At 40.6% G+C, this 12,936-nt stretch overlaps 1 protein-coding gene across 2 annotated transcripts in view; it reads right to left on the bottom strand.

Annotated features, from left to right (window-relative positions):
- Positions 1 to 12,936, bottom strand: part of astn1 (astrotactin 1) — a 1,605,092-nt gene that overhangs the window by 923,155 nt on the left and 669,001 nt on the right. For both annotated transcript variants that reach the window (XM_078407397.1, XM_078407398.1), the window contains one exon: positions 8,774 to 8,941. In XM_078407397.1, the coding sequence (XP_078263523.1) occupies positions 8,774 to 8,941 (168 nt within the window). The remainder of the gene's footprint in view (positions 1 to 8,773; positions 8,942 to 12,936) is intronic.

Below are 12,936 nucleotides of genomic sequence, written 5' to 3'. Positions count from 1 at the left end.
GAGTGGGCGGATGCATGGCAGATGCGGTTTAATGTGGATAGGTGTGAGGTTATCCACTTTGGTTGTAAGAATAGGAAGGGAGAGTATTATCTGAATGGTGTCAAGTTAGGAAAAGGGGACGTACAACGAGATCTGGGTGTCCTAGTGCATCAGTCACTGAAAGGAAGCATGCAGGTACAGCAGGCAGTGAAGAAAGCCAATGGAATGTTGGCCTTCATAACAAGAGGAGTTGAGTATAGGAGGAAAGAGGTCCTTCTGCAGTTGTACAGGGCCCTAGTGAGACCTCACCTGGAGTACTGTGTGCAGTTTTGGTCTCCAAATTTGAGGAAGGATATTCTTGCTACGTGCAGCGTAGGTTTACTAGGTTAATTCCTGGAATGGCGGGACTGTCATATGTTGAATGACTGGAGCGACTAGGCTTGTATACACTGGAATTTAGAAGGATGAGAGGAGATCTTATCGAAACATATAAGATTATTAAGGGGTTGGACACGTTAGAGGCAGGAAACATGTTCCCAATGTTGGGGGAGTCCAGAACAAGGGGCCACAGTTTAAGAATAAGGGGTAGGCCATTTAGAACTGAGACGAGGAAAAACATTTTTAGTCAGAGAGTTGTGAATCTGTGGAATTCTCTACCTCAGAAGGCAGTGGAGGCCAATTCTCTGAATGCATTCAAGAGAGAGGGAGTAAACTATATTGTTCAGGGTGCTCTGCAGTTTGAGGAGCATCCTCCCCTCCAAGACCACCTCCCATGAATCCAACACCGCCCCCACGATGGACCTAGCCTTCCTGATGAGTTTGTTGATCCTATTGGCATCCGAGGCCTTCGCCATGCTGCCCCAGCACACGGCAGCAAAGAAGATGCCTCTGGCTACCACCGATTGGTAGTCAGTAGATTGGTAGATCTGTGCAGGGATTTGGATAGTGGCCTTTATTCTCCTCCTTCCATGCAGCATTGTGGCTCAGCTGATGATACGGTCTATGTCCTTATGTTGGTGCTTGTTTGTTGAGTTGAGTTTAGTTTAGTTTATTCTCATGAGTAATAGGCACAGTGAAACGCTTTACAGTTTTACTTAGTTGTCGATCTAAGTCCTTGCAATTGACCCATTTTGCAGGGTATCTTGATGATCCCTCTTCCTTCATGCCCAGAGACAAGGAACTCGTTCTCTGTCCTTAAGCTCACAACGAAACATAATCTATTCCAGCCTGGAGATTCTGACATCTGCAATAGATTTGACCGGAAGTTTGTATCAAGCCTTAAACAAATCAAGATGGTGGTAGTTTAATTTCTAGGTTTCCTGCACCTGGATAATTTCCTCCATATAATGAGCAAGCTCTGGAGCCAACCTTTGATTATCCCAACATATATTTGGTGCTTGTTCCTTTTGTATAACCAACCAAAAATAAACGATAATTTACAACATTGCAGAACAAATACTGTAATTTTTCTTTTCTTCAGGTAAATATACCCATTATTAGCACCTTCGATTTGACAAACCAATATCAAGATAAAATTGAAAACACATCCCTTTTAGAATCACGGTATGAAGCTTGCAGAATACAGTTCAGTGGATAACCTTATCAAATGTTTAAGCTACACTCATTAAATTACAGAAATACAGTCTACAGGGAAAAGGTTTCAATTTTGTGTGGCAAGATATTTTTTCTTGTTTAATTTGATGACTGTTTCTAGCAGAAAATTACTCTGCTGCCTCAAATTAACTACACTAGAAGTAATGTTTTCAGGACCAGGGAATAACAGAAGATGAAAGTAATCCATAAAAATGTGTTTTCCTCAGAGAAAGTGGGCAGAGGGAGAAGAGACAGAAAAGGAGGTTCATGATGTTGAACTGGCTGGTGATAAAAACTAGCAATGGAATCAGCTTCAACCAAGAACATTTTCTATTTCATGTCCATTTACACTTGTTAGAACCTCTTCCTGACATGTATCCGTGATAAGCCAAAGACTGATGGTGCCAATTACCAATGTCTGATTAGTTGACACAGCACAGGAGTAGAAAATAAAACTTTTTTAAAAAGTTGACGCACTAAAGTTTAACACGTATCTGACAAATGCTTTAACTTTTAGTTTGGTAATTAGTTTAGAGAGACAGTACAGAAATAGGCACTTCGGCCCACCGAGTCCATGCCCATATACTAGCCAATTAACGTAAAACTTGCTTGTCTTTGGAATGGGAGAAGAAACCGAAGCACCCAAGAAATGTCATGTGGTCACAGAGAGAAGGGACACAGATAGCACCTGTAGTCAGAATCAAACCCAGGTTTCTGATGCTGTGAGGGCCAGCAGCTCTACTGCAGAGTTACTGTGCCACCGGCAACTCCAGTTGTTTCTCCAATTCTTTCCACAGGAATGCTTTTTATTCTGATTTCCCATAAGGTGTGAAATGTTGCTCAAAACTCAATTGGAAGCACATGTTTATCGGGTTGTTCTGGGTTCTTGAATAATGTATTTACATAGTTGTGGCTTTCAAAAGCTTTATTACGTTGTCTGTCCAAACTGAGATATGCATCTTCACTCAAGCAAAACACAAAGTGCCGGAGGAACTCAACATGTCAGGCAGCATCTATGGTGGGACTGCACAGGTGACATTTCAGGTTGGGACTCTTCTTATTATATAGCGGGAGAGAAAGCTGGAAAAGAGAGGTGGGTGAGACAAAGGCTGGCAAGTGATGGATGGCGAAACAAGGAACTAAAGGTTCTGGTTTACAAGAAATGACCCTAAGTGCTGGATTAACTCAGCAGGTCAGGTAGCAACCTGTGAGAGATAAACAATGTTATTGTTTCAGGAAATTGCTCTATCATGGAGTCACAGATTTTACAGCAAAGAAACCCTTCAGCCCACCACATCCAACCTATTCTATTTGCCTGCATTTATTAAGAAAGACATAAGCAACTGCAGATGCCGGGTTACAAAAAAAGACACAAAGTCCTGGAGTAACTCAGCAGGTGAGGCAGCATCTCTGGAGAAGATGGATAGGTGACGTTTTGGGTCAGGACCCTTCTTCAGACTGATTGTAGGTAGAGCAAGAAAGCTGAAGGGAAAGGCAAAGCGTGGCAGGTAATAGGTGAACACAGGCGTCGTTGGGGGGGGGGGGGGGGGGGGGTGAAAGGCAGATAAAGGCCAGAGATAATAAAACAGAACATGTGAGACAAAAGAATTGAGGGAGGGATATAGGTGGAATGGGAGAGGGTGGAGGGGAACAAAGAAAGATAAAAGGGAAATTAAAACAAGGGAGATCAGTGTATACAGAAACAGCTTCACTGTTATGCTTTATAAGTATATAATAAAGAGAAACATATTAGCTGTATTGAAAATGTAAAATAAAGATTTTAAAAAAGCAAAGACATCCCTCCATTCATTACAACACAACAGATAAATGATTGATTTCCATGCTAAAGTTTATGAATCTACAGCCAATTATCGACTGTGTAAGAGATGTTTTAAAGGGAGAGCAGCATAATGATGTTCTACAATTTTCTAAATCCATATGTGTTTACTAAATACATCCAATGGTATAAAAATACTTCCTCAGTCAATATCCTTCCCTCCAGAGCAAGCTATTATTTTTACATATAACTGTGCTGCTATATAATGGTGAGAAGAAAACTGCAGATGATAAAAATCTAAAACAAAAGCAGAAAAAGCTGGAAATACTCAGAAGGTCAAGCAGCATCTATGGAGAAAAAAAACTGAGTCAATGATATGATCTTTCATCCAAATCTTTGTGGTTGTGGTAAATACTGGGTCAAAATTATGATAGTTGTGCTATTATCATATCATATCATATATATACAGCCGGAAACAGGCCTTTTCGGCCCACCAAGTCCGTGCCGCCCAGTGATCCCCATACATTAACACTATCCTACACCCACTAGGGACAATTTTTACATTTACCCAGCCAATTAACCTACATACCTGTACGTCTTTGGAGATTTAATGGAAAACTTTTGAGCCCTTAATTTTCATACGTTTGTATGGCACTATGCAAAGTTTGCAAATAATATACCATATGTCCAAGGGATCCCAATCTATACATAAACAGTCATTCAATCTTTTATATTTTTAGATGCTGCCTGACCAGCTACTGAGTAGTTCCAGCATTTTGCATTTTTTGTAAACTGGATTTAAATCCCAAAGTTCCCCAGCAAAGAGCACTGTAGGAGAGGTTCCGCTCCCAAAGGACTGTAGTTTAGTTTAGTTTATTATTGCACGTACAGAGAAAAGCTTTTTTGTTGCATGCTATCCAATCAGTGAAATGGCAACACATGATTACAATTAAGCTGTCCACAGTGTTCAGACACAGGATAATGGATTAACGTTTATTGTAAGATAAAGTCCAGTGAAATCCAATTACAGGTAGTCCGAGGGTCTCCATTGGGGTAGATGGTAGGTCAGGTCCACTCTTTAGTTATCACTCACCTATCACTCACCACTACTCTCTCAAGAGTAATTAGATTTGAGCAATAAATATTGGCCTTGCAAGCACACATTACTAAATATTTCACCAAAATAAAAGACTTCTGAGTCAAAGGTTTACAATGTGCTGCAAACAGTCCTGGCGAGTCTAAGAAAGAGCTCTAGTTCAGAAATCTGGGTTGACATCCAATGGATTAATAATCAGCCAACCAGGTGGTAAAACAAAGCGATCACATGACTGTGCAATCTCATGGACCCATCCTATCTCAATATGGGTCCATTTAATATTGAGAAAGTTCATGGTGAAACCATTCTTCGCTTGACAGCATTCTTCCACAAGCGAAACTTTTAAGGATTCAGCTGAAATTACTACTGCTCAAGGAAGCGTGCACTATTATTAGTGCTATTAATAAGTCCACCAGCACTCAACTCCCATTAGATTCACACTGCCTCTCTTGGACAGACCTCCTGATGCCAAACAACTTCCAATTCAACAACGGCAATCTATTAATAATGATACGCTGCCGACTGGATCAGACCAATTGTTCCTCCAGTATATTTGACATGGGTAGCATATTTAACTTTTTATTGGTTTAATCTATTCATTTGTCAGTGTTGACTCGACTTCCTGTAGTATGTGATAAGACAAATGCTCTTAACTCTCATAAAGGATTCAGTAGAGATGGTAATAGGATTATGTACCAGTCAGCTCCTGGCAAAAGATGTGTATTTAATGTATTAACTGGCACATTTGTTTCAGCTATAAGAATTCTTCATCAAGGATATTCTCGACACCACCTTTTGCACCAATAATTATTTTGTTCCATGCCACTGTTGACAAATCTATTTGTTGAGGAATGACATATTTCAGATCTACACTTTATGTTTCAGAGACACAGCATGGAATCAGGCCCCTCAGCCCAGCAAGTCCATGCCGTCCATTGATCTCCCCTTCACACTAGTTCTATGTTATCCCACATTCTCATTCATTCCTTACACTCCTTACAATTTACTGAGGCCAATTAACTGTTGGTTTCCATTTAGAGCAATGTTTTGTTATTTTCAAGCCAAGATGCTCATGGTAGCACATTGTGATGTGATTTTGGCCAGGGACATGGATAGGATAGGTTTAGAAGGATATAGGTCAAATGTGGGGATGGTTAGGCCAAATGGAGTTCAAACTCCACATAGTCAACATCTGTAGTTAAGATCGAATCCGGGTGACTGGCTCTATGAGGCAGCAACTGTGCCGCCCAGAGTGAGCTGAACTCGTATAGGTAATGTTGTTGAAATCTCTTTCTTTAAACAAGGGTGCACTGATAGGTCATTTATAGCCTACTGGAAATAAATATGTACTCTTGTTTCAAGAAAGTGGCTTCAACAATACCATTAGTGTTAGTTCAGCTCAATTGATCCAACATAAAAGGCAACTTACACAACCTGGCTCAGCTGCCTCCTGGTACAGACCACAAGATCAATTAACATTTTGTTGCACTAAATAGAGAAGATGTCTGAATATACCATGCCAAGCCACAATCAAACAAAAATAATGCAAGGCCAAAGAGTGAGGTGCAATGAAAGAAATGGCTATTGAGAGAAATCTTGAATCCAAGGAGGGAAGTTGGGATGATTAACAAAGTTCCAACCATCAACTCCCATTTTCTGAGGCATTATCTCACAAACCATGCCTTGGTTTGCATTTGTAAATCATGATCCATCGTTGTTTCTGCAGCTCAAATCTACAGTATCTGAAGAAACGTCCCAACCTGAAATGTCATCTCCACAGATACTACCCAACCCATTAAAAAGTTCCTCCAGCAGCTTGTTTTTTTGTTTAAATCAGGAACTTTTAAAAAAGTTTGTTCAATCTTATGTCAAGCCATGAGCTGTTACTTACTGCTGTACAAGTAGTCTTTGAACTGGTCATTCATCCATTGATACACAATGTCATAAATCGGAGCCTCTTTAAGTATAAACATCGAATTAACATTTAATGTGTGACGATTATTGAAACAATTTACTCAAACAAAAATGGATGAAGCAGTTAAAGTCATATGCTGTGCACAAAATAAGCATTGAGAAATATAAAAGGAAAAGTAATCAAATTAAGTCCCATCCACAAACAGCATTTAATGCAGTATCAGTGCTGATATGGGTCAATATCTGGGATATGTACAGATATCAGTCTTGATGCCAGTAACTGGCTGGGAACGAAGGGGGGACCTGGAGGGAAGCCTTAGGCTATGTTGCTGTGAGAAGATTGATGAACTTTTTGTAACTTTGTCAGCAACAGAAACGTGACATTTCTTTAAGTACTGCCTCGGTGAGGTCTGCTGCATGATTTTACTGGATTGTATGCAAAAACAAGGAATCTCACTGTACCTACATACATGTGCCAATAAAGTATCATTGAGGCTGGAAGGGTAAAATGGTTTACATTTGCCTCTGTACCTCTGTTATTTTATTGGTTTGGAACTCAATGCAAGAAATTTGATTCAAATTGCACTCAAGTTCAAGTGTGAGTTGGGTGTAACTTGGGACTTTGCCCTGTGTCATCAACACCGTTCTCCAGCACTGTTCCCTGTCAACTCTGCTGGAAGAAGAAAGTTTCCTGTGACATTGTAAATTACAGCTTAGCATGAGTCCAAATGTATTTAGAAGCTGCTTACAGCCTGCTCTGCAGATTCCTGTCAAAGTCAAACATGTTATTACTCTCGGCATCATTATGTTATTACCAGAAGGAAAGAATAGCCCAGAAATCTAAATTAGAGAGTAAAACCAAAGGGAAAAACAATGGAGCATTGGATCCAAGCAACAGGCAAAGAGACATATGACTGATGGGCTTAGTTTGTGCCAAAGTAAATCTGTCAGGAAGCAACTAATTAATTGAAGTCAAATCTGTTGGAATTTTACAAAAATCTATTGGGTAAGGCATTCCAGTATAGTGGAGGAAGATATTTCTTCCACTTGTAACTGATGTTTTAACCAGTAACATGCCATTAATTGGCTGACATAATTGTTTCATTGCAATGATACTAGAGTAATATTGGGGAAAGTATGCCCTGCCATGGAATGTCAAGATGCACACCATTTCCAATCAAAGCTTTTTGACCATTGGTTTCAGTGAGTGAGCTGTGCTTTTCAGTTTTATGTTCACTCTTCTTGAAAATGTAGTTGCTAAGTCAATTCAACGTTACAACAGAACATAAATATCAAATATTGGACAAAACAACAGTTGATGCAATCATAAAATTGGTACTAAGAGAGTTTCAGGACAACTGATTCAAGTGGCATTCACTTGTTTTCATAGATAATGGCGGAGTAGACTTGAGGGACCTAATGGCTGAATTTTGCTCCTACACTTATGCACTTATGAAATGTTATAAACTTCTGAATAGATCAATGAAATGATAATTACAATAATGAGAAAAGTAATATCACAATTGGACTTCCATTTAATTGGGTTATGAAATACAATTTGTTCTTGGACTTATAACAACATTTCAAGGTAGCCTTGAGACCAAAAAACTGGTACTTCTTAATTTTTCATGGAATTGCAGTATTTAGGGAATAGACAAGTTTGAAATGTTTCTTTCCCACAGATTCAGATGGCATGCCACTTTAATGGAATTTTATAGTTAACAAGTTCAAAGCTTCAACAAAATAAAAGCAATATACAATTATGCATTAATTTCATTGAGAAATATGGAATTAATCAACTGGTGTTTACATGCCAAAGCTTCCTCATCTGTATTTTTGAAGCATTGTTGCAACAAATTCATAAATTGTTTAAGGTACAAAATATATCCAAAATCACTTATTTTGGACTAGCAGAGTGAAAGAAAGTGTCAATGATTTGGCTACTTTTTCCATTAACCAAGTCTCAATTAACATCTAACAAAATGTTCATCAGCAGTCTAATTGTAAATGTGTACAATTTTGGTCACCACACCACTGTGGTAGCAAGAAAGAGAGGGTGCAGAAATGATTACAGAAACAGAAGGCTGCAGTTATAAAGAGAGATTAGACAGACTGGGTTTATTTCTCCATGGAATTTAATAGGCTGGAGGGAAGGAAGGAACGGAGGGAGGGAGGGAGGGAGGGAGGGAGGGAGGGTGTGAGGTTTCTAAAATTATAAGGGCATAGATAGGATAGATAGTCTCTTTCTTGGAGCAAGGAAGCCTAGTTGTAAGCTCAAATATTGTGGTCAAAAGGCCTGATACTGTACTGATCTATGTTATACGTTGTAATTCTACACATTGCACAAGTTCTCATTGCATGATACAAGTCGCAGAATCAGCATGGTTGGCCTTGTTAGTAAGAGTAAGATGTACCTGTGTCTACGTCGCACTCGTGTTCGCAGGGGTCGATCAGACGGCATCCACATAACTCCATGATCCAGGGCCCACTGCTATTCTGCTGGTGGTACAGTAATACCTGCGCCGGATTCAGCCAGTCACGAGCAATGAGTTGGCTTCCGTAAAGTAAGACAAATCTGCTGCCTAGATAGAGAAAAGAACCTGATTGTGATATCATGTTATGGGAGCAGAATTAGGCCATTTGGCCCATCAAAGCTACACTGCCATACCATCATGGCTGATCTATCTTTCCCTTTCAACCCCATTCTCCTGCCTTCTCCCCAAAACCCCTGACACCTGTATCAACTCCATCTTAGCTTGAGACTACAAAAAAATCTATTTATGCAATCAATCACATAAAAGGAAATAATGTGACCTAAATGGAAAGGAGAGAAACAGGAAGCATAAACTTGAACATCATTTGATGACAACAAAGTCAAAGAGGATTGAAAGTGAGGGGAATGCATCAACTTCATTTTCTTGAATAGTGATATTTGAATTATTAAATAAAAAGGATCAGGCAAACTTAAACATCCTAAAAGGAGAGAATTAATTACCTGTAAAATGTAAAATAAATACAGATGTTGGTTTATACCAAAGATAGATACAAAATGTTGGAGTAACTGAATTGGTCAGGCAGCATCTCTGGAGAAAATGGATGTGAAGTTTCAGATTGGGATGTTTCAGTCTGAAGAATTGTCTCCTATCCATTTTCTCCAGAGATGCTGCCTGAACCATTGAGTTACTTCAGCATTTTGGGTCTATCTTTGATCAGTTATACACATGGGAACAGACTACTCCAAGCCTGGGAAGATGAGTTCAGTTTGAAATCATCTGTTGTCGGGGAGAACTTTACATAGAAACATAGAAACATAGAAAATAGGTGCAGGAGTAGGCCATTCGGCCCTTCGAGCCTGCACCGCCATTCAATATGATCATGGCTGATCATCCAACTCAGTATGCCGTACCTGCCTTCTCTCCATACCCCCTGATCCCTTTAGCCACAAGAGCCACATCTAACTCCCTCTTAAATATAGCCAATGAACTGGCCTCAACTACCTTCTGTGGCAGAGAATTCCACAGATTCACCACTCTCTGTGTGGAAAAAAACCTTTCTCATCTCGGTCCTAAAAGACTTCCCCCTTATCCTTAAACTGTGACCCCTTGTTCTGGACTTCCCCAACATCGGGAACAATCTGCCTGCATCTAGATCAAAATAATTAATAGACTGATTGACTGATACAGTATAGAAACAGACCTTTCTGTCCACCGAAGCCAGGTGACCATTGATCACCCATCCACATGTTCTATGTTATCCCTCTTTCACATCCACTCACTGCACACACGAGGCAATTTACAGAGGCCAAGTAACCTACAAACCCGCACATTTTTGGGATGTGTGAGGAAACCGGAACAGAGGAAACCCATGCAGTCACATAAAGAACGTGCAAACTACACTCAGACAGCACCCAAGGTCAGGATCAGACTCGGGTCTCTGGCTCCGTGAGGCAGTGGCTCTCCCAACTGCACCAATGTGCTGCTCATAACGCGATCTGCTGATGGAGTTTTGCTCCACAGTGTTTCCTAACCAAAATGAATATTCCACTGGTGGGATATTACGAGTCGGGATTGCACAAGGACTGATCTCAACTGTAAGCACTCTTTGCGTTAAACATCCATTGAAGGTTTGTGCATTGATGTCTTGCAGCCAACATCAGCCAATCTCAGTTTGGAGTGGTTGGTGAGAAAAATTGAAATATAATTGTTTGGGCTGTTTTACGATATATGCATCATTTATGCTCAAAAGCATTGAATTTCACCTGCACAATGTACAGAAACATTGCACTGTGCTAAAGAATTCCAGTATTTGTGAAATGTCAGCAATCTGACAATGTCAGCAAACGCAGTGACAACATATGCGATGCCGGCAGTTCTCAGGAGCACAGCTTAAGCCTGTGACCATATTGACTCAGAGGTGTGAACACCACCACTGAGCCAAGGTTGACACCTAACTATTTCTACCTTGCCTTGTGAAAGTGTTGCTTGCTGGAGAACACAGCTGCTATGCCGTTGACATTTTACCAGCACCAGAGATTGAAGCTGCAATATTGGATTCATCTATGCATTATCTTTTATGTACAGATTACACATAGAAATTATGTTCGCCAGGAGTACATGAATTATGTTGCCAGAAATTATGTTTGCCAGCGGCACGGTGGCGCAGCGGTAGAGTTGCTGCTTTACAGCAAAGGCAGCGCCGGAGACTCAGGTTCGATCCTGACTACGGGTGCTGCACTGTAAGGAGTTTGTACGTTCTCCCCGTGACCTGCGTGGGTTTTCTCCGAGATCTTCGGTTTCCTCCCACACTCCAAAGACGTACAGGTATGTAGGTTAATTGGCTGGGTAAATGTAAAAATTGTCCCTAGTGGGTGTAGGATAGTGTTAATGTATGGGGATCGCTGGGCGGCATGGACTTGGAGGGCCGAAAAGGCCTGTTTCCGGCTGTATATATATGATATGATATATGATATGATACTCTCAGGATTGTTACTGGGTGAAATTGTGGCCATCAGGAGGTTGCCTCAATACACAGAAAACCATTTCTGGTGAAGCTTGCCTCATAGCACCAGGAATTTGGGTTTGATCCTGACCTGGGGTGCTGCTGTCTGTGTGGAGTTTACACATCCTACCTGTGACCACGTGAGTTTCCTTTGGGTGCTCCGATTTCCTCCCACATCCCCGTACCTTTAAACTAAACTTATCGGGTGTGCTCAGGACTACTAAGATCAACAGTGTGGAGCTTGGGACTGGATGACCCTTCGAACAACGACACTACCATGGGTGGCAGATGTTTGAGTCAACTGGCTGGGACACAAGTCCAAGGGAATTGTTGCCAGTGGTTGGAAACTAGATGTTGTGCTGCATAGAGCCAGCTATTCTCCCTCTGGACTGGGAAATCTTTGACATTATCATCGATCTTGCCAGATTGTAGTGTGTCAACCCCTCTCTACATAGTATTCAACTCCCTATTGGCACCAAACTGTGCGGAGCTAGCATCAACCGTAGATTTGATAGATAACGATGGAGCTTCCATAGACACACACAGACAGTGCATCCATGGAACTGAATCTTCATCCATCATCTACTACAACACTTCCTGGTTCCATTAAGATGGCCACCACTTCTACACTGACAAGAATGAATTGTTGGTTCAACTGATTTTGGAAGAGGACTCCTCATCTCCATGACTTTCGGCGCAGACATTATAGGCTGAAGGGCTATTCATGTGCTATACTGTTCTCTGGACACCAGTTTCACCAATGACCAGAGACTTAATTGGAGCAGCCATAGAACCAGTGTGGTTTGAACAGAAAGACAAAAGGTGAAGCCTCTACAAAGAGACAATCGCTTTTTGACTCCTTGTAGCCTTTCTAACAATTGCAAAGCACAATTCAATGGCAAGATAGTTTTGTTTAGTTAAGTTTATTATCATGTGTACTGAGGTACAGTGAAATACTTTTGTTGCATGCTTACTAGTCAGCGGAAAGACAAAACATAAGCACAATTGAGTCATCCACAGTGTACATGATAAATGGAATCATGTTTAGTGCAAGATAAAGCCCAGTAAAGTCCAATTAAAGATAGTCCAAGGATCTCCAATGAGGTAGATAGTTGCTCACGATCACTCCCTAGTTGTTGATAGGATGGATAAGTGCTTTCAACGTGTAGAGTTTAGCATAGATTCAACATGCTCAATGCCATTTAGATCAAAACTGCCAATATGAGCAAATCTCAAATACCGTGCAACATCATGCCTAGATTTCTTCACCTTTATCTTCCAAACTAAGCTCTTCACCTTCTTGAGAACACGGACCTCTCATCACTGGCATACCACAGTTGCATCTTCCCATTCACATCACACATCACACAAATGTCTATTGTTAGAGCTTTATCATTGCTGGGGAAAAGTACTACCCTTCAAAACTCAACTGCGTGAGAGTCAAATGATGACAGCATGTGAAATATGTGATTCTTGAGGAATGTTTTGGTTGAAAATAAAGTGTTGTCCTTGTAAATGATGCCAACATCCAATAAGTAAATGAAATATCTTATCATATCTTTAATAGATGTTGATGGAT

Source organism: Rhinoraja longicauda, chromosome 11, assembly GCF_053455715.1.
Source record: "Rhinoraja longicauda isolate Sanriku21f chromosome 11, sRhiLon1.1, whole genome shotgun sequence".
Lineage (NCBI taxonomy): Eukaryota > Metazoa > Chordata > Chondrichthyes > Rajiformes > Arhynchobatidae > Rhinoraja > Rhinoraja longicauda.
The sequence above is the reverse complement of the archived record's forward strand: the minus strand, read 5'-3'. Positions and strand labels throughout refer to the sequence as shown.